At 49.2% G+C, this 21,907-nt stretch overlaps 1 protein-coding gene across 3 annotated transcripts in view; it reads left to right on the top strand.

Moving 5' to 3' along the window:
- LOC119964436 (dihydropyrimidine dehydrogenase [NADP(+)]-like) overlaps positions 1 to 21,907 on the top strand; it is a 918,190-nt gene that overhangs the window by 706,505 nt on the left and 189,778 nt on the right. For all 3 annotated transcript variants that reach the window (XM_038793913.1, XM_038793914.1, XM_038793915.1), the window contains 2 exons: positions 19,168 to 19,288; positions 19,579 to 19,698. In XM_038793913.1, coding sequence (XP_038649841.1) covers positions 19,168 to 19,288; positions 19,579 to 19,698 — 241 coding nt within the window. The remainder of the gene's footprint in view (positions 1 to 19,167; positions 19,289 to 19,578; positions 19,699 to 21,907) is intronic.

Genomic DNA, 21,907 nt, shown 5'->3' with positions numbered 1-21,907 from the left:
GGTTAAATGCGTCAAAAAGCGTTCTGCAGCCATATCCTTAGTGAGCTAGTGTGAGGCTGTTTTGTAACCCACACTAAAAATTCCCCAAGCTCTCTGATGGAAATTGCTAATTAATTCAGAATTAGAGACACACAATGCCCACTGGAAAGTGGATTGAGGCTAACCAATTCGTTTCACATGGAACCCATACACCGAGGGAAAATAGCACACGCGCATCCCATCCACCTAGGTTAGTTTTGACACCAAATCCTCGACGTAAAGCAGCAACAACTTGCATTTGCACAGCGCTTTTAACGCAGCAAGGCTTCCGAGGCACTTCACAGGAATGTTATCAAACAAAATTTGATACTGAGCCATATAAGGAAATGAAACAGATGAGCAAAGGTTTGGTCCAAGTGATAGTTTTTAAGAAGCCTCCTGACGGAGAGGAGAGAAAGATAGAGAGGTGAAGGGGTTGAGGGAGGAAATTACAGCGTTGAGCGCCGCCCCCCCCCGATTTCCCTCCTTCTCCCCTGCTCCATTCTTCCCTCCCCTCCTCCATTCCTTCCTCCCTCCCATTTCCCTCATCCCCCCAATCCCGCCTTTCCCAATCCCCTCTCCCCAAACCTCCTCCTCCCATTTCTTTCCTTCCCCCTCCCCCACATTTCTCGCACTCCCAGCTCTCCCTCTCCATTCCCCCATATTTCCCTCATTCGACCACCATGCTCCACCTTCCAAGGATCTGTGTAACATGGGCCTGTGTCAGCACTGTCAAAGGGTCACAATACAAGGCAGGAGAGTGATGATAACTTGCTGTGAGGAAAGCTCTGGTGTCCCTCACTTTCTGCTGAAGCCAGACTCCTGTCTTTCTGCTGGCTGCGTGCTCACACCCATCTTTTGAATGGGGTCTACATCGGGATTGTTTGATTTTGGACAACTGTGCCTCGGGGGGCGGGGGTAGAGGGGAGCGAAAAGCAACAGGGGGTGGGGATGCAGGCATGTCGGCTGTGAAGATTAACATGACAGGGACTGCACATGTATCAGGTTTTAGATGTTTTGATTGTGAACATGTGACATTTCCATTCCTTCGAGCTACAGATTGTGACCCCCCCCGGGTGCCCACTTAGCGATCCTCACTCTTCTTGATCTTTCGTGGTCTATTGCTACATCCAGGTGTGTCCCCAGGATGCACATCAGAGGTGGAGGCAGCCTTCCGTTTTCTCTACCCTGTGGCCTTTGACGTATTTGGTGGATGTCCTCTGGAGGACCTGGAGCCGGAGGGCCCCGGCCGACTTACCAGTGCAACAGGCGTTGCTGCACCACCCTGTTCTGCCCGCTGCCCGTGAGATGCGCTGGAATCAGGAGGGGAGATTTGGAAGAACTGGAAACCGCCATCATTGTCTTGATGACAGACCTCCAGCGCTTCCTCCTCCCTGACGGCGCCTGAAGGACCCAAGCACCAGGCAGGCAACACAACCTTCGGGATTCCCGATCCTGGTCACAGAGAACAGTGTCAATGACCCTAACTATACTATCCCCGGTTTTCTCTCCCCCCACTTGAATGGCTCCCTGTAGCATGGTCAGTTTGCTCATCCTCCCTGCAGTCTCCATTCCCGTCCACACAGATAGCAAGAATCTCAAACCTGTTGGACAGGGCTAAAGGCTGAGGCGCCTGCAACCCTACCTCCTGGATTCCTCTACCTGCCTCTCTCACAGCCACACCCTCCTGTCCCTGACCGCTGGCTGAATTTTGGTTAGTTATTCTAAGACTGCCCCCTGGGACAGTGTCCAGGTGCCGCTTCCCCTTCCCGGATGTGTTGCAGCGTCTGAATCTCAGACTCCAGCTTATCAACTCTGAGCCAGAGTTCCTCAAGCAGCCAACACTTACTACAGACGTGCTGACTGGGAAACTCAACAGGGCCCACCAGCTCCCACATCATGCAGGAACAGCACATCACCTGACCCTCCATCTCTATTTTATTTAATTTTTTTTTTAGTTTGGTTTTTAAACCCTAATTTTTTATTTTATAAACTGTTTTTTTTATAATCTCTCCTCATTACCTCTGTCTGGAGCTTGGCTCCTACCTGGGCCGACTTTTATGGCAATGAATTAGCCTGCACCCCTCAGCTGGGGAGCTCGTACTCCACGAGGCTCATGGGGAGATTAATCGGGTAATTCCCGTGGGTCTCAGGGGGTTATGGCAGAGGCCACTCATACGACCCACTCACTAGCCTAGGTGGTCCATCACTGTCATAGAGGGATCAAGAGAGATGGTGCCAAGGTAGAGCTGGGTACTTTCAGTGTATGTGTTAAACCTGACGTGTGTTCCCAAGGAGCCGTATGTAGATGAGAAATAGGAGACCCAGATCACTCCTTGGGGGGGGGGGTGGAACTCCAAAGGGACATGTGTGGGAGTTGTAAGAGATGCAGATGTTTCTTTGGCAATGATGGGATAGACAATAGAATGAGAAGTGGGCAGTCCCATCCTCCTGGGCGATGACAGGTCAAGAAGGGTGGGGAAGTAAAAGAAAGACTTTGCATTTCTATACCACTTTTCATGACCAGAAGATGTCCCAAAGAACCTTACATCCAATGAAGCACTTTTGAATTGTAATCACTGTTGTGATGTAGAAAATGTAGTCGTCAAAGTGTGCACAGCAAGATCCACAAGGAACAAGACAATAATAACGAGAAAGCCTGTTTTTGCGATGAACATTGGGTTAGTCACTGGGCATAGTTCCCTTGCTCTCCTTCGCAATAGTGCAACGGGAGCTGTGACATTCAGCTGAGAAGGCAGATAATGCTTCGGTTGAAGGCCTCACCCAAAAGATGGAAGGGGATAGTTTACCCAGGCCTCTGTCGCTTGGGACCTCATCCATGACAGTGCTGCGGTTGGAAGTGAAATCCCAGTTGGAGAAATTCAAACAACATGCTCTGGGAAAGGTGGACACGGGAGATGGCAGCACATTCAAGAGCTTTGGAGAGGCCCCCCTGCTCTTTGCACCCCCCCCTGCCCCCTGCTCTTTGCACTGGCGATTGAACCGCTGGCCATGGCGTTGAGGGAGTCAGGGAAGTGGAGGGGTCTGATGCGGGGGGGGGGGGGGGGGGGGGGGGAGAGCACCGGGTATCGCTGTATGCGGATGACCTGCTGTTATATGTGGCGGACCCAGAGGGGGGAATGCCGGGGGTGATGGAACTGTTAGCGGAATTTGGGGGCTTCTCGGGCTATAAGCTGAACTTAGGAAAGAGCGAGGTATTTGTAGTGCACCCGGGAGATCAGGAGGAGGGAATTGGGAGGCTCCCCTTCAGGAGGGCAGTGAAGCGTTTCAGGTACCTGGGGGTGCAGGTGGCCAGGAGTTGGGGGGCTCTTCATAAGCTTAACTTCACCAGACTAGTGGAACAGATGGAGGAGGAATTTAAAAGGTGGGACATGGTGCCGCTATCGCTGGCGGGCAGAGTGCAATCCGTCAAAATGACGGTTCTCCCGAGGTTCTTGTTCCTCTTCCAGTGCTTGCCCATCTTTATCCCTAGGGCCTTTTTTAAAAGGGTGACCAGCAGCATCATGGGATTTGTTTGGCCGCATGGCACCCCAAGGGTGAAGAGGGTCTTCTTGGAGCGGAGTAGGGATGGGGGGGCTGGCGTTGCCCAACCTCTCGGGGTACTACTGGGCGGCCAACGTGTCGATGGTGCGTAAGTGGGTGATGGAGGGGGAGGGGGCAGCATGGAAACGGATGGAGAGAGCGTCCTGTGGGGATACAAGCCTGGGGGCCCTGGTAACGGCGCCGTGGCCGCTCCCTCCCACGAGGTATACCACGAGTCCGGTGGTGGCGGCTACCCTCAAGATTTGGGGGCAGTGGAGGCGACATAGGGGAGAAGTGGGGGGCTCGATGGAGGCTCCGTTAAGGGGGAACCATAGGTTCGTCCCGGGGAACATGGATGGGGGATTTCGGGGATGGTATAGAGCGGGCATTAGACAGCTGAGGGACCTGTTTATCGACGGAAGGTTTGCGAGCCTGGGGGAGTTGGAGGAGAAATTTGGGCTCCCGCCGGGAAACATGTTTAGATATCTGCAGGTAAAGGCATTTGCTAGACGGCAGGTGGAGGGATTCCCTGCGCTCCCCGCGAAGGGGGTGAGTGACAGGGTGCTCTCGGGGGTCTGGGTCGGGGAGGGGAAGATATCCGATATCTACAAGCTTATGCAGGAGGTGGAAGAGGCATCAGTAGAGGAGCTGAAAACGAAGTGGGAGGGGGAACTGGGGGAACAGATCGAAGACGGGACGCGGCTGATGCCCTGGAGAGGGTAAATTCTTCCTCCTCGTGTGCGCGGCTTAGCCTCATCCAATTCAAGGTGCTGCATAGGGCCCACATGACTGGGACGAGGATGAATAGGTTCTTTGGGGGTGAAGATAGGTGTGCCAGGTGCTCGGGGAGTCCAGCGAACCATGCCCATATGTACTGGGCATGCCCGGCATTGGAGGAGTTCTGGAAGGAGGTGGCGAGGACGATGTCAAGGGTGGTGGGATCCAGGGTCAAGCCAGGATGGGGACTCGCGATCTTTGGGGTTGGGGTAGAGCCGGGAGTGCAGGAGGCGAAAGAGGCCGGTGTGCTGGCCTTTGCGTCCCTAGTAGCCCGGCAAAGGATTTTGCTACAGTGGAAGGACGCGAGGCCCCCAAGCGTGGAGACCTGGATCAATGACATGGCGGGCTTCATTAAGCTTGAGAAGGTTAAATTCGCCCTGAGAGGATCGGTGCAAGGGTTCTTTAAACGGTGGCAACCTTTCCTCGACTTTCTGGCTCAACGATAGGGTACTGGGACAGTAGCAGCAGCAACCCGGGGGGGGGTGGGGGGGGGACGTTGATTATGTTGGCTTATTTTATTTAAATTTGATTTATCTCATTTTAATTTATGGTTAAGTTCTCTTGTTTGGGGGGGGGGGGGGTGGGGGAATGTGATACATGTGATGTTACGGTATGGGGGGAATTGTGGGTGTTATGGGGCTGTTAGTTGCATATTACTGCTTTTTGCTATACTTGTTGTTATATTTTCTGTAAAAAATTCCAATAAAAATTATTTTCAAAACAAAGAGCTTTGGAGAGGAAGGGAAGGGGTTGAGGGGGTGGAGCAGGGCAGGAGTGGTAGCTTGCAAGGACAAGAGGGGTCGAGGTAAATAGCACACTGCACGGCTCGGTGCTCATCAGTTCGTTTCTTATTTAAAAAGGGCTTCCATTGGCCGAGAATCAATGTCTAAATGCTGCTGGTGCTGTGTTAACCCTGCAGCGGCTCCCTCAGCATGCCACGAGCTAAATGAGTAAACTTCTCCATGGAATTCTTAGGGTTAATTAATATTTATATTGGCAGTCCCGATCTAACGTCAGCTACACTTCGGTCAAATTGTACCATTTATTGTCTCTGGTTCTGATACAAGAGCATTCCAAAGATTCCTATTGTGTTTGTGGAATGATTAATGGTGGATTTGCTGGCACGGCAACAGCAGGCACACTATAAAAGAAACGGAATTCATTCCACTGAGCGTTTTCGAGATGTTTCAACACGAGAGGTCCTATCCAAATATTATTAGGTTATATAAATATGACAAAATCCTCGGTGTCTCTCGGCAGTTGACGATTACTGCCTTAATTGTTGACAGACTCATTTGAAAAGAAACGTCTGGATGTTTTAGTTACTTAGAAAATAGGTAGAATTGTCTTTGAGTCTTAAGTTCTGTCAAACAGCTAATTTATTAGTAAACGAGCATTTGGAAGAAGTATTTAGTGCCAGCTGTTTGGTTCATTATGATTTTTCACAGCTTATCCTTGGAGTAATTCACTTTTAGCCATTATGAATGAAATGCTAATTTCATGTGGATTTATCTAATCTACATTTTAATATTAAGGGAAGCAGATTTTTCTGTAGAAATATACATATTTAGAATAATGGGAGTGTACAATGCATGATTTAAAATTTAAGATGACAGGTCTGAGTTTCTGTTTTTAAAAGTAATTTTAAATGTATTAATGCGATAGGACTGAAAAGTTCTTCTGGTGCGATTTGCCATTGCAAACGCTGGCTTGCAGAATTAACGTTTTACCGATATAATATTAGACCATGTCACGGGTAGAAAAATAAGATTAAAAAGAAACTTTAAAATGGCTGCCAAAATGTTCTGAACACATCAGTTTCATTTGTATGAACGCAAATGTTTGATGGATTCTCCCGTCGCTTTGACAGATGAGAGTGATGTGTTGGGCAGGCTGAGTCGATGTGGACTGCACTTGATGCAGTGTTGCGAGAGACAGACCTCCAACACTTGATAAGATGCAACACGATACATGTTCAAATGTGGGTTGACACTATGCTGACTTGACTGGAGACCTAGTACTAGCCTGACCAGACTTACGAGCTACCACATGGTGTTTGCACTGGCTAGCTCACGACCTCTCACTGTCTCAGTGGCTGGGTCCAGAGAGAGCGGGGGAGACTTGGTGCCCTCTGGCTTCATAGTGGTAGTGTCCTGTCTGGTCATTGGCTGTTCTGTTTTGTGTGCTTACTGGTCATCCTGTGTGTCAATCACTGCCTGTCTGCACTCCGTTATATACATAAAATTAAAAATTGAAATGAAAATCGCTTACTGTCACGAGTAGGCTTCAAATGAAGTTACTGTGAATAGCCCCTAGTCGCCACATTCCGGCACCTGTTCGGGGAGGCTGTTACGGGAATCGAACCGTGCTGCTGGCCTGCTTGGTCTGCTTTCAAAGCCAGCGATTTAGCCCTGTGCTAAACAGCCCCCAATAGATGTATCTTATGACATCTCCCCCCCTTTTTTTAGATAATAAATATTAAGGTGCGTGTGGATGTGTATATGTGCGTGACTATATACAGAATGCGCTAAAATTAACTTATATACATAGGAAGGTGTCGTTAGTGCAGATATAGGGCAGATGAAACGGTAAAACGATATTTACAGAGGTCAAAACGATGAGGTAACAAAATTGTGCAAAAGTTGAGTCTATAAGTTTAGTCTCTGTGGCGGGCGACGAATTCTGGTTGATCGCCGCAAGGATGGATCAGGGGCCGCCTGCACTTGGATAGGCGGGACCACTGCCAATGTGGTGGTCGCAGGGGTCGGCAGGATTGCTGGTAGATCGGTGGCCTCATGGTCGGGCACGTCTGGAGGAAGCATTGTGTGTGGCGGGGCATCGCGGTCAGGTGGCGGGCGTGGAAGTCTGCGCAGTGCCCGTCTGTTGCGTCGTAGAAAGGAGCCATCAGCCATGCGGACGAGGAACGATCTCGGGGCCACTTGCTTGACCACCACAGCTGTGGCTGACCAGCCGCCGTCAGGCAACTGTACATGAACACGATCAGTTGGGACCAGCTCTGGGAGATCCGTGGCATGAGCGTTGTATGCTGATTTCAGTTGGGCCCGAGACTGTTGCATCTTTTGTACGACCGTGAGGTGGTCAAGGTCTGGAACATGGATGGCTGGAACCGTGGTTCGCAGAGTGCGATTCATGAGCATCTGCGCTGGAGACAACCCAGTGGACAGTGGGGTTGCTCTGTATGCCAGCAGGGCCAGGCTGAAGTCAGAGCCTGAGTCTGCAGCCTTGCACAGCAATCTCTTGACGATATGGACCCCTTTTTTGGCCTTCCCGTTTGACTGCGAGTAGTGGGGGCTGGAGGTTACGTGACGGAAGTTGTATAACCGTGAAAAATCAGACCATTCCTGGCTGTAAAAACAGGGACCGTTGTCACTCATCACCGTGAGTGGTATCCCATGCCTGGTGAACGTTTCTTTGCAGGCATTAATCACTGCCTTCGACGTGAGGTCGGACAGTGTGACCACTTCTGGGTAACTGGAGAAGTAGTCAACCAGGAGGACATAGTCACGCCCCTTGGTGTGGAAAAGCTCGACACCGACTTTGAACCATGGGAAGGTCACTATCTCATGTTGCTGCAAATTTTCTTTGGGTTGAGCTGGCTGAAATTTCTGACATGTGGGGAAGTTGAGGACCATGTTGGCAACATCCTGGCTGAAGCCCGTCCAATAGACTGCCTCCCGAGCTCTGCGTCGACATTTCTCGACCCCCAGGTTACCCTCATGGAGTTGGCCGAGCACCATAGCTCGCATGCTCTGAGGAATCACGATCCTGTCGAGCTTCATGAGGATGCCGTCCACCACCGTCAGGTCATCCTTGACGTTGTAAAACTGGGGACACTGTCCCTTCTGCCAGCCATTTGTAAGGTGCTGCATCAAATGCTGTAGCAGAGGATCCTTGGCCGTTTCCCTCACAAATTTGGATAACCCTCTCATCAGAGGCCGGAAGGTTGGAGGCACACAATTGCACCTGCACGTCTATTTGCCAGACAAAGTCAATTTGTTCACACGGTGTGGTAATAGACCTGGAAAGGGCATCTGCAACAATGAGTTCTTTGTCTGGCGTGTAGACAAATTCAAAGTCATAGCGGCGTAGCTTGAGAAGGATTCGCTGTAACCGAGGCGTCATGTCATTTAAATCCCTCTGGATTATGTGGACTAATGGTCTGTGGTCCCTCTCTACTGTGAATTTTGGGAGGCCATACACAGTCGTGAAACTTGTTGATTCCCGTTAGGAGGCCCAGGCATTCCTTCTCAATCTGAGCGTACCGTTGCTCAGTGGGCGTCATGGCTCTGGAGGCATACGCAACTGGAGTCCAGGGCGAGGACTCATCCCGTTGGAGGAGCACTGCCCCAATACCGTCCTGGCTCGCGTCAGTGGATATTTTGGCCTCCTTGGTTGGGTCGAAGAACGCCAGAACCGGGGCTGTGGTGAGTTTTGCCCTCAGCTCACGCCATTCTTTTTCATGAGCGGGCAGCCACTGGAATTCCATCGACTTTTTGATGAGATGGCGGAGGGCTGTGGTGTGGGACACCATGTTGGGAATGAACTTCCCGAGGAAGTTGACCATCCCTAGAAAGCGGAGGACTTCCTTCTTGTCCTCTGGGGTCTTCATGGCATTGATCGCCGAAACCTTGTCAGCATCTGGCCACACGCCTTGCTGCGAGGTGTGGTCACCAAGGAATTTGATTTCTGATTGACCAAACGAGCACTTGGCCCTGTTGAGTTGGAGACCATGCTCATGGATTCAGTGGAATACCTGCTTGAGGCGAGCGATGTGTTCTTGGGGAGTTGTGGACCAGATTATGACATCGTCAACATACACTCGCGCACCCTCGATACCCTCCATCATCTGTTCCATGATGCGCTGAAATACCTCTGAAGCAGAGATGATGCCAAAAGGCATCCGGTTGTAGCAGTAGCGACTGAATGGGGTATTGAATGTGCACAGCTTGCGACTGGATGCATCCAGCTGTATTTGCCAGAATCCCTTGGAGGCATCCAGCTTCATGAAGAATTTGGCATGAGCCATCTCGCTGGTCAACTCTTCACGTTTTGGTATCGGGTAATGCTCCCGCATGATGTTGAGGTTTAGATCCTTGGGGGCGATGCAGATCCGAAGCTCCCCTGACGGCTTCTTGACGCAGACCATGGAGCTGACCCAGTCCGTGGGTTCTTTGACCTTTGATATGATGCCCTGGTCCTGGAGATCCTGTAATTGCTGCTTGAGGCGGTCCTTGAGGGGTGCCGGCATCTGACGTGGTGCGTGAATTACAGGGGTGGCATTTGGTTTGAGCAGGATTTTGTATCGGTATGGGAGCGTGCCCATTCCGTCGAACACGCTGTGGTACTGCGTGATGATGTCATCAATTTCAGCCTGGACGTTTTCATCAGGAGGCCTGTGAGGATGACATGGTGTGGACTCGCTGAACCAGGTTCAGGAGTTTGCTGGCCCGAGCACTGAGCAGGGATGCTCTGTCAGGTCCTACGAACAGAGAGTTCAGCAAAAAAGAAAAAGTTTACAGTCTCGGTTGATGCTTCATGTGTGATAGGCCAAATTTCAGTTTGCAGAACCAATTGCAAATACTGCATCGGAAGTCGTATGAAGAGTTGTGGAGTGGGGACCGGGAGAGAGAATGGAGGTATTGGCTTTGTGCCGCCATTATTGTCCTGCAGGCATTCAACTTTATTCTCATCAAATGTTGAAATTGTTTGGTGACAGAGTCTTCTGCGTTTGTCCAAGGTTTGTCTTTCTTCCCCCGTGTACTAGGTTTCAGCTTGCAAGCTCTGAGGTTGGCTTTCAGATTGTCTTTATATGTAAGTTTGGTATGTCCTGTGGTGCGGGCTCCCACGCTCAGCTGGTATGTGTGAATCTTCCATGTGAACCACATGACTCACCCAGCGAAGCTGAGCTCTGGTGAGCATGTCCTCGATGCCAGGTACGCAGAGCCCTTTGCGAGAACCTCCGGCGTTGCCGATTTTGTCCTGTCACTTGATGTTGCAAATAGATCTCAGACAGCAAAGTTGGAATGCTTCCAGTTGCCTAATGTGATGCTGGTGTGTTGTCTGAGCCTCACACCCTATGGTAGTAATGTAAGAGTCACTGTCTGGAAGGCCTTGATCTCTGCTCCGAGACAAATACCATGGTCTCTCCACAGTCGGTGAGTGAGCCTACCACAAGCTGAGCTTGATTTGACCAGGTGATGGTTAATTTTGATTTTGTCACCCAGAGTAGGAGGGGATATTCCCTAATGTGGCAAAACTTTTGCGTGCTGTTGATGGGGACTTTGGGTTCTTGGAGTATGTCACCCAAATATTTATAGCAAAGCTTATTCTTCTTTTCAGTAAAGACGTTTACTTCTTGTGTACATAAAACCATAAGATACTCAGAACTAAAATATTTCTTTAAACAGTGCATGTAGATACTTCGACATTGATAGCTTGTTTAAAACAAATCCTTTTTCTCATTACCCATTCAATGTAGAACAATTTAACTGCTCGATTGCCATGGTGGATATTTGTCCCCACTTTTTTTTTTGAGTATATCAGAAATTAGCAGGCAATGTTTCCAACTTTTAAAAAAGTTTTGGAAACAAACGACTGTTCAAAACATTGCACCATCCTTCACACACCACGTAAAATGGTACAGCAGCATCATGCACATATTGATCAGTATAATGCATATTGTGTGGGCAATTGATGCATTGAAGCATTGGGTAGATAAACCTGTTTCACTTAACATTCTGCACCTGCATGTTGGCAAACTGAAGTCACACCAGCTTGAATTGAAGTGAGCAGCAGGATCAGGGGGGGATTTTGTTTAGGATTTAAAAGAATGGTTGCATACCATTTTGAATGCTTTGTTACACCGTCTGATTCATATCCAGTTGGGATTAGAATGTTTTTTTGTATGTTTTTTTTGGCAAGTGCATACAACAAAAATATATATGTCATAATAAATTACCTTGTTTTTTCATTCACTGTTGCCAGTTTTAATTCTGCCTGTATGGTCCCACATTCCAAAGTATAGCAGAGCAGAAATGTCTTTCTTTGTCCATGGAGTTCCCTAATCCTGGGGATGGCTTCCTATTTATGTTATGCAGGACACCATAGGCTACATTTTATGTGTTGGGGTTGGGGAGTGGACTCCTTCCCCTGGAAGTAAAGTTGGCAACCCACCCTGCAGTGGGCAGATAAAATTGGCTGAACATTGGGACATCTGCCCTTCACTGAGTCCCACCTTTGTATTGGTGGCAGCTCCAGCTGTCCTGGCAGCATCCAGAGCTCATTAGTGGCACGACAGGACACAAGCCAGGAGTGTAATGGAATACTCTCCACGTGCCTGGATGAGTGCAGCTCCAACAACACGCAAGAGGCTCAACACCATCCAGGACAAAGCAGCCCGCTTGATTCCTCCCCCTTCCACAAACATTCAAACCCTTCATCACTGACAAATAATGGCAGTTGTGTGTACCATCTACAAGATGCACTGCAGTAACTCGCCAAGGTTCCTTTGACAGCATCTTCCAAACCCATGACCACTACCATCAAGAAGGACAAGTGCAACAGATACCTGGAAACCCCACCACCTGGAGGTTCCCCTCCAAGTCACTCACCACCCTGACTTGGAAATATATCACCGTTCCTTCACTGTCACTGGGGCAAAATCCTGGAACTCCATCCCTGACAGCACAATGGGTGTAACTACACTTCAAGGACTTCAATGGTTCAAAAGGCAACTCAGCACCACCTTTTCAACGGAAACTAGGGATGGTCACTAAATGCTGGCCGAATCAGCGACGCCCACATCCCGTAAATGAATTGACAAAAAACCTGCAGGAACGGCAACCAGTCCCAAGGGGAAGGCCCAATGGATCCCGAAGTCAAGCGAGTACAGGTTATTAAGCTGTGTTTGGCCAGCTTGGCTGGGGAAGGGGAGTGTGTGTGTGTGAGGGGGGGGGGGGGGGGGGGGGTGGGGGGGGGGGGGGGTTGGAGCAGTGCACTTTGGAGACCAGGCAAGTGGAAAGGGAGGAGGAGGTGGGGGAGGGCCGCCCCGCTCTAATGCTGAAAGGGCACCGTCTGAAGATAGTACACCCTTCCATCCCGCCCTTTTTTTAAAACAAAATTAGCACCAAGTGCCCACGGTAACCATATTTTCTTGTTAACAAGCCAATTGACTGTTAATTATTGACATGTGGCGGGTGCGCTGCTGAGCTGGCCAGCTGCCCACCTATTGGGAGTGATCCCGAGGCTGGGTGATGGGCTGGGCACCCACCCAATCTTGCAACTCACGGTTTTCCTATGGAATTCAAAAGCAAAAGGACTCATTAGCCAACTCAAAAGATGTGCAGGTTAGATCGGATTACAGGGATAGGGCGGGGAAAAGGGCAGAGGCAGCGGACTCCTGGTAGGATCGGTGCAGCCTCATTGGGTTGAATGACCTCCTTCTGCCTTTTGGGGTATATGGAATTATTATTACCCAATTGGATGCTGCGTGACTATCTGCCAACCAGTTCTTTTTTCACCGGTTTTCATTTTTTTCATATCTGGTAAAGAGAAATGTTCAAAGAAAATTGTTTTTTTTTAACATCCTGAAGATATTCCTGCAAAGCTGCACAAACCTGGGGCAGCACGGTAGCATAGTGGTTAGCACAGTTCCTTCAAAGTTCCAGGGTCCCAGGTTCTATTCCCGGCTTGGGTCACTGTCTGTGCGGAGTCTGCACGTTCTCCCCATGTGTGCGTGCGTTTCCTTCAGGATGCTCCGGTTTCCTCCCACAGTACAGAGATGTGCAGATTAGGTGGGTTGGCCATGCTAAATTGCCCTTAGTGTCCAAAAAGGTTAAGTGGGGTTACAGGGATAGGGTGGAGGTGTGGGCTTGGGTAGGGTGCTCTTTCCAAGGGCCGGTGCAGACTTGATGGGCCAAATGGCCTCCTTCTGCACTGTAAATCCTCTGACCTATGACTTAAACCAGTGTCCTGAAGATTCATCTTCAATTCCTGGAGACTGCCGGTCAATCCTGGAGGAATGGCAACCTTAGTTCAGCCAAAGGTTCTAAGGTTGGGATGCTTTTTTTCACTGTGCCCTTGCTATTGGATCCCAAATTCAAATAGCAACTGATCGATGTTGAGTTGGCATTTTAGTGCGGGCTTGTGGGACCCACATTGATCCTGCTCTGCAAGGACAATATTCTGTAGGTGTAATTGCTGACTGTGTAGATATGGGGCAGGATTTTTACAGGCTAGTGGGGGCAAGAATGAAGGTGAGTGGGTGTGTTTGCTGTCACCATCCCACTCCAGTGCCATTTTTCTAGAAGCGGGATCGAGGATGGGAGGGCTACCTACCTGGCCCGGCAACTGTGGCCATTTTACATTCAAATTTGTCAAATTTCTGAGAGGATGCTTCAAGATGAAGGTGCAATCTCTTTCCCTGACCTGTGACGGCAGCTGAAGCTCCTTCCATGCTCCAGGGTTTCCTACTTACCCTGGAGCTTCCTGAGCCCGTATGCTGTCCTTAATTGGAAGGCAAACATGTCCCTTTGGCCATTAACTGGCCAATGACGGGAAAATCGCTGCAAGGCAACACAGCCGGGGCTCCCATTTTAACCCGATATGCATCCTGACCCGAAACCTTGTCATTGAAGTGAAGAGCACAGCTTACCTGGCTTACAACCCGAGCCCAAAAGCGCATGATGGTCAAATACTAGCTAAAGCATTTGATAAAATGCAAACTGCTCGTGACATTGGTAATAATCACGCTACACATGATGATATCAATAGTGCATTCAGCCCCACCATCACCAAAGTTACTCCTTTAAATCGACAAATGTGAAAGTGCTCGCTGTCAGGAACAAGAAAATGGCCTGCTGGATAGAGCATTCTAGATTCTGCGATTCCTCACCACCTGTGAGGAATGGGCCCTGGAGGTTACATGGGTGGCCGATGACAGAGCGGTCACCTTTGTGGAGGCTGGCGCAGAGGTGAGGATCCATCGGGCCCAACCCAATTGACACGCATGAGTTGTTATTGCCATAGAGAATGAGCTATCCCTCCCACTGATCACATGTCCAGTCTCCTGTAGGACCTCCAGGCAAAGGCGCCGGCCATCCGAGTTGGTCAACCCCCCCCCCCCCCCCCCCCCCCCCCCCCCCCTGGTCTCCCATGAGAATACCTGTGAGGAGAGTTCTGAGGATGCCAGTATAGATGCATCACAGCGGTCATCCCCACCCTCCATCAGCACAGATACACGCACCTTGGTGGTCAGGCTTTGGGGGCACATTCTGGTGAATACCACACAGTTGTTGATGCACATCAGGTGGAAGCAGGAATGCCCAAGTGAGACAGCAGTCGGAGGTCTGCTGGATCCCTGGACCCAGCCGGGTCCCAGTCAGAATCTGAGCCTCTGGAACAGGTTTACCCGGAGCTGATGCAGATGCTAATGTGCGGTAGTGATATTCAGAGAGGGACGTCGGTGACACTCCAGCAGGCCCATAGCTGTTTGGTGGAGTCCCAGAGACGACCAGGGCAGGAAATAGCACCCGCAATGTGTGGCACCGAGGCCAACACTGCTGGGATGGCGATCGCAGTGGAGAGCCTGGTGCATGATGTCAGCAGCATGAGTGGAGGTGTGCACCATATGGCGCAGTCAGTGACGGTCATGGCTGATGGCCTCAGTAGGTTGTTTAACTCACTGGGAGACATGATCCAGTACCAGGCAGACCTTGACGAGGTGCTGCGGGACATGTTCCAGTCTCAGATTGGAATAACCATTGATGTGACCATCAATTCACTAGAGACACCATTGGAAGTAAACTGTGGTTTTAATAGTCTGACAACTGAGCCTGCCTGCGACCAGAAAAACTGAGAGCAGGCTTACGGCTGCAGCAAAATGTACTTCCGGTAGTGGGAGGGGCCATGGGCGGAGCCATGGGTAGAGCCCTGTACAAGCTCCTCATCTCCCCCGATGGGCAGAGCCGCGCAACGCTCACATACAGAGCCCACAAGGACATAATACAATGCAAGGCAATGCAGTGTGAATTACAATACAGTATGAATTCACCACAGCCATGGTGCTGGAGAGCTTGTTCCAGTCATAGGTGGGCATTGCCGAGGCGCTGCAGAGCATGTCCCAGTCACTGACGAGCATCGGCGAGGATGTCAACACTATGTTGTGGACATTGGGAAGCCGCCAGGGCTGGCAGAGCCAGATGACGCAGGGGCAACCGGGCTCATTCCAGCTGCCCCTCCTGAGGTGAACGCCACGGCCCTAAGTGCACCAAGCGGGCAGAGTGAGCGCTGGGTGCCAACTCGAATCTGTCCCATGGAGTGGTGGCTGTGGCCACAAGCTCCCCAGAATTCAGCTCCTCTGACGACCCCAAGAATTTTGACTAATCAAGGCAAGACATATTTGAAGAGGATTTAGCACATGTCGGAAATAATGCATCAGTAACCAAGTTTCCAATAAGGTACAATGAGGTCCGCACCTGGAACAGTGTGGCACCGTTGGGCATGTGTCCCCGTCAAGTGCGCCAGGGCCCTGTGGCCACAGAACCCGCAGAGCATGACCACCAAGGGCATTGAAGACCACGGGACGTGGTAAACAGCTGGCTGCTTCCACCTCCGATGTGCATCCTGAGGATACAGCTACACGCAACAGTCGACCAAGGAAGGCTGAGCACGAGGAGGATCACTGAGAGGGCACTGGGGAGGGGGGGAGAGGAGGACCTGAACTCCTCCCTCTTCCCCCCGCCCCCCACCACGCAACACACCGCGTGCAGGTGATGGGTGTGAATGAGCACTCAGCAGACGGGCAGGGGTCAGACTATGGCATAGATTGAGGAGCACCAGCGCTCAGCTCTCTGTGGGTTATCATTACTCCCTTGCCCTCAACAGCGACCCGCGGACTGTGCTGACAGTCCCAGCACCCTGGAGTGATGTGACACATACCCTGGAGGGTAGGAAATGGTGGGGGGGGGGGGGGGGGGGAGGGTGTAGCGATGATGGACCAGGCCACATCCTATGTGAAGCAGGCAAGGATGAGGGCCTCCCTGGCCCTCAGGGCTTGCTGGACGCTCTCAGCTTCTGCCTGTCCTCCAGCCTCCAGCTGCCCCTCCGGTTCCACCCTGAGATCATCCACCAGGTACTGCTGGTCCGGCTCATCCTTGTTGCCACCATCGTCCTCCTCCTCGGAGGTGGGAACATGTTCCTCATCCTCCACCTCCAGCACGTCACCCTGCCGCTGCGCCAGATTATGGAGGACACAGCAGATCACCATAAAGCGGGGAGCATACAGGGGGGGGGTTACTGCAAAGCACCACCAAAGTAGTTGAGGCATCAGAACCACATTTTGAGCAGCTCAACGACAGCGCGGGTGGCCACATGGGCCTCATTGTTTCATCGGATCTTCGCATCCGTCTCCATCCTCCGTACTGCCGTCACTAGCCACGTCCTAAGTGGGTACCCCTTAGTCCCCCGGCCAGCCTGGGAAGGTCCTCGGAGAGGCTGGAGGTATCTGACTGCCCCAGGATGTACCTGTCATGTATAATCCCTGGGAAGTGTGCACAGACGTGCATGATCTTAAGGTGGTGATCGTACATGAGCTGGATGTTCAGGGAGTGGAACCCCTTTCTGTTGATGTAGGCACTCCCAGATGGCCCGGTGAGCCCAAGGCGACATGCGTGCTATCTATCAGCCCCTGGACTTGGGGCATCCAGGCGATGGCGGAGAATCCTGCTGCCTGGGCACCTTGTTGGGCTTGGTCCAGGTGAGAGATACCACACAGTCCTCGCTCGAGCCCTGGAATGATCCCAAGGCGTAAATATTCAGGGCTGCGATGACCTTGACAGCCACTGGGAGCGCAGGTATCCTCCGCCTGCACATGATGCCAAGTCTGCAGGATAAGTTTTGTCTTATCACATTGCTTCAGTGATGTCATTGTGTGGGTGGAGCTGGGCTGTGGCTCTGTGAGCTTTTACTTTTGCTTTGAGTTTTTGACCGGTTTGAACTGCCCAGGTTGAAAGAAAGGTCTTCATTTTAAAACCTGTTTCCTGACTGCTTGATAATTTAAAAGAGATAATTGCTTTCTGGAAGGAAATCAAATCTGTTCTTTTAAAAGGTGTACAGAGTATCAATAACAAGTCCTATACCAATAAGAATGCCGTGTGCTGGACCACACCTTTGAAAAGGGGTTTCTGGTTTTACTTGGATTTTGTTGTTGAATTGGAACAGTTAAGGGGAATTCAATAAGGGTTATACATAGATTACTGTAGCTGTGTGGGGTCTTTATGCTTGTAGTTGATAAAAAAATGCCTTGCTGTGTGTGTTTATACAAATGTTAACTAAATTCTTCAAATAAAGCTTGTTTTTGTTTGATTAAAAGTGCCTAAGGAGTCAGTTGATTAAAACCTGAAAGGCAGGCTCTTGTGCTCAGCTTAGCCAAATTCAACACAAAGGTTGTCGGTCAGGTGGATTCCACAATATATTGGAGTTTTAAATCGTGGCCCATAACACTTTACAGTGCCAAATTGTGCAGCGCGCAGCAAACAACAATAATCTGTGAGACCCTTCATGGAGTGTACTGCAGTGCTCCGCCAGATCTGACCAGGCATTCCAATTGTAACTTTTAGAACCCAATGTTGCTGTGGGCCTTGTCAAAAAGGATGTTTGTTACCTCCTGGATGCATTTAATGGAAGCTTGAAAGATCCTGTAGAGGTCCCCAGTGGACTTCTCGAAAGAACCAGTTGGGCCCAATACAGCATGCTACATGCGCGCACCTTGTCCACACCTCAAATATCCTGCACACCATATTGGTTAAGGCACCAAGTCGTTGTTAAAAGTACCCACTGAAACTGGATTGGCATCCATTGCTTATGCCTAATGCCTGCTGCAGGCTCCTTTAGTGCCATTGTTTTGCGACTGATTGCAACAAGAACTCTGCGTAGCAGAGAGTGCTACTACTAATGTGATCATAGCAATGGGGGTGGGGGGGCGTCCACTGTTCCTAGCTTCACATTGGAACCATCGCCATGCTCACGCTTCCCCAGTTGCCCTCCCTCACCAGGTGGCCATTTTCAATTAGCTTTAGCATAATGTGGGTCAGTAAATGCAGCGCCTGCAGTGATCCAAGGTGGAAGATAAGAACAGGAATAGGCCATTCAGCTCCTCAGGCCTGTTCTGTGACTCAGTTAAATCAGCCATGATCCAGCTGAGCAACCAATGAAGAAGGGAATTGGTTAAACCGAGTTGCTCTTCTACCCTGGCTCCATCCCTTCCTGTGGTTGAGCACTCACTGTAAAGGCTCACAAATGAATAAATGGCACTTAAAGTGTGATTAGTGTACATGCAATTGTAACCAAGAAGAGAATCCAAGCTATCAAGAGACAGGAAAAAAAAATTGGCAAGAGAAGAAAGGAGACGATTTAGTGTTTTTCCTTGTTACGAGAACAAAGATGAAAGACGTCATTATTTTAAAAAAGACTTTAATATCTAAATAGATAATTCAAAGCAACTGATCTGTGCCAGTCAGCATTAGCTACAGTCAGCAAGTAGTACTATTATCGCTGTAAATTCCATTATAAATGGAGGCTGATTCATTCGGCTTATTCTGTACACAAGAAAAATGTAATTGCATTAGATGATATTATTACGGCTCTGCTGTTTGCTGCTGTGATCTGAGGATCAAATAATGAGATGGTTACAGTGCCTTCAGTGTCGCACGCAGCGCAGGCAGATTGGCAGCATTAAGCTGTGCCAGTCTCTCTGCACAGCTTTATCAGATTAGTTTCTCATCTAGTTCTGTAACTGACCCATTTGAACAGGATCCAAAGCTGGTTCGAAACATCTGCCGTTGGGTACGACAAGCTGTTAAGATTCCATTCTTTGCCAAGCTGACCCCAAACGTCACCAACATTGTAAACATAGCGATGGCAGCTCAGGAAGGTAAGGAGCTGTAGCGGGGACGGAGTGCGCGTGGATCCAAAATGCTCGTCGGAGAATTATTGTTGTTCTCAATCCGTTTCTGCGGCTGGCTTCCATAATCTTGTAAATCGCTTAAGCACGTCAATTTAAAAACAAATGCACCTTTTCCTTGGTTTGCTTTGATTGCCCTTCTGCATCACTAACTTTGAAATGGTCGCTGTAGCCTATTCTTTAGCTATTAACGTTTGACTGGGATTGTGCTGTATCTTTCGGTGGATTGGAATTTAATTAACTGCTGCCTTCCCTCACAGGTGGTGCAGATGGGGTTACAGCGACCAATACAGTCTCTGGGCTGATAGGGGTACTCGCAGACGGTACACCAGTGCCAGCTGTTGGTAGAGACAGGCGAACCACATTTGGTGGTGTGTCTGGTGAGTATTGCCCTCATCACTGTACAGTGTTTCTTCCGAAAGGCTGGGGGGGGGGGGGGGGGGGGGGGGGGGGAGAGACTGGGAGGCCCTTGCAGCAAACTGTAATATTATCTCCATCAACATTGCTGGTCACCACAGCTCATCGTCACGACAGATGGAGGAGATTGAGTGTGAAATGCCCATTTCTTTTACAAGCGAAATACTGCAGTGAAGTGAGTAGGGAAGAGTCACTGTAGGATTAAAAAGAAAAGTACTTGAAGTCTCTGTTGCAGAGTTGATGTTTCTGTCCTTTCACATTTTTACTTAACATGCATATTAGATACACAACACACAGTTAGACATTGCCTTCATCATATGTATTGTGAGCCAGAAGAACCATTATCATCATCTACATGCTTTCATTTTTGTTAAAATGCTGACTCCTCGCACTTTATTATATTTGCTTCTAATGAACTACTTTGGTTATTTTATTTTTTTAAACTGGTTGGGGTGAATAAAATGGAGCAAAACATTTTTTAAATTTTGTTATTTGAGCATGGCTCATCTCCCACCATGAGCTTATTGCTGTTAATGGAGGTGCTGTATGTGTTAAACTGTGATAATCGATCTGACGTTGGTTGTTGCCTGCCCAACACAAACCTTCAGTGTTCAAGTTTGCCTCACGATAGCAGGGCAGACAATGGAAAATGCCAAGTACTGGCTTTGAAGTACTCCACAGCCGTGGCTTGACATTTCCACAGAATAGAAGTTTATGAGATGCATTATTTTACACTTGGGAGTCCCTGCCGTTTTTCCAGGAGGTTTTGCATTTACTGACTGTCTCAAAAATGGGGCAGCGATTTAAATCTTTGAACCACATTGTCTCCATCCGTCTTTGAGAATAAACATTGCTTTTAGTCAGCATATAAAACAAAAATCAAATATAGATACTGTACTTCACCGTCATGCCATGCTTTTTCCTGTTTAATGTGGCAGCACATTCCAGTTAGTTGTCCTAACTGCTGGTCACATTATTGACTTACATGGGACCAGGGTACTGTACGTCAAATAATTTTTTTTTAAAACACTAGAACGAAACTAAGAGCTTGCCACTGTCAATATTTCAGTTTTATTTTAAGTATTTTCCAAAGGCCAGACCTCTGAATCTCAGGGGCTGCAGCAAGCACTGAGCTGTGAATTTAACCATAGGGTAACTGTTAATGATAAGGAAACATTCCAAGATGAGGCTGCTGTAATACAGTCATTGAATTAGGCTATCAATCACCCTAGTCTTCGGGGAACAGGAAAGGAGACAAAATAGAGAAAGGAAAATTAGGGAAGGTGGGCATGACTCGAATGCAATTCTTTATCTGATAACTGCACTGTATTCTGCAGCTCTTGAATTCAACCATACCTTAACACTGCTGGGATTTTAAGAGTTGTGTTTCAACTGTATTCTGTTTATAGATTAAGGGAGTAAATAGCCACAGTTAATAGAAAGAAAGCAGAATCTAACCTAGTTTTTTCCTTTCCAGAACTAGACTCTTTGGGGGAATTGTTTTAGTTTGTATTTAAGCAAATTTCCAGAAAGATTCGAGACATGTACGCCGGGAGCTAAATATTGACAATCCCACACTGGCAAGCAAAATGGAGCTGGCTGAATTAACACAGTTCACGTCCTTGCAGTCATGTTGCAACCCAAGCATGAAACTATTATCTCACAACATTAAATTGAAACCCATGCGTAATCTTTCCCTCGAGTTTGGTAGTAAGGACGAAATGGTTTGGTTACATTGTACGTCTGCACCAGGGATTTATCAAGCACTTTAGGCCGTGTACACGTGTGAAATTATCTTTTAAGACAAAATGATTTCCGGCCTTTATCACTTCTATTCCCTGTTGAAAGAAATTACAGGTAACCTTTTGCATAGCACATCCAGTTTTTTGTGGGGCAGGAGGAAAATGAATTCAGCTGAATCCGTACAATCTATAGAATCCCTACACGCAGAAGGAGGTCATTCTGCCCATCGAGCCCGCACCGACCCACTGAAAGAGCACACTACCATGCCCACTCCCCCGCTCATCCGGGTAACCCTACCTAACCTGCACACCTTTGGACTGTGGGAGGAAACCGGAGCACCTGGAGGAAACCCACGCTGACACGTGGCGAACGTGCAAACTCTGCACAGTCACCGAAGGCCAGAATCGAACCCGGGCCCCTGGCGCTGTG

This window comes from Scyliorhinus canicula, chromosome 4, assembly GCF_902713615.1.
Source record: "Scyliorhinus canicula chromosome 4, sScyCan1.1, whole genome shotgun sequence".
Classification (NCBI taxonomy): Eukaryota; Metazoa; Chordata; class Chondrichthyes; order Carcharhiniformes; family Scyliorhinidae; genus Scyliorhinus; species Scyliorhinus canicula.
The sequence above is the reverse complement of the archived record's forward strand: the minus strand, read 5'-3'. Positions and strand labels throughout refer to the sequence as shown.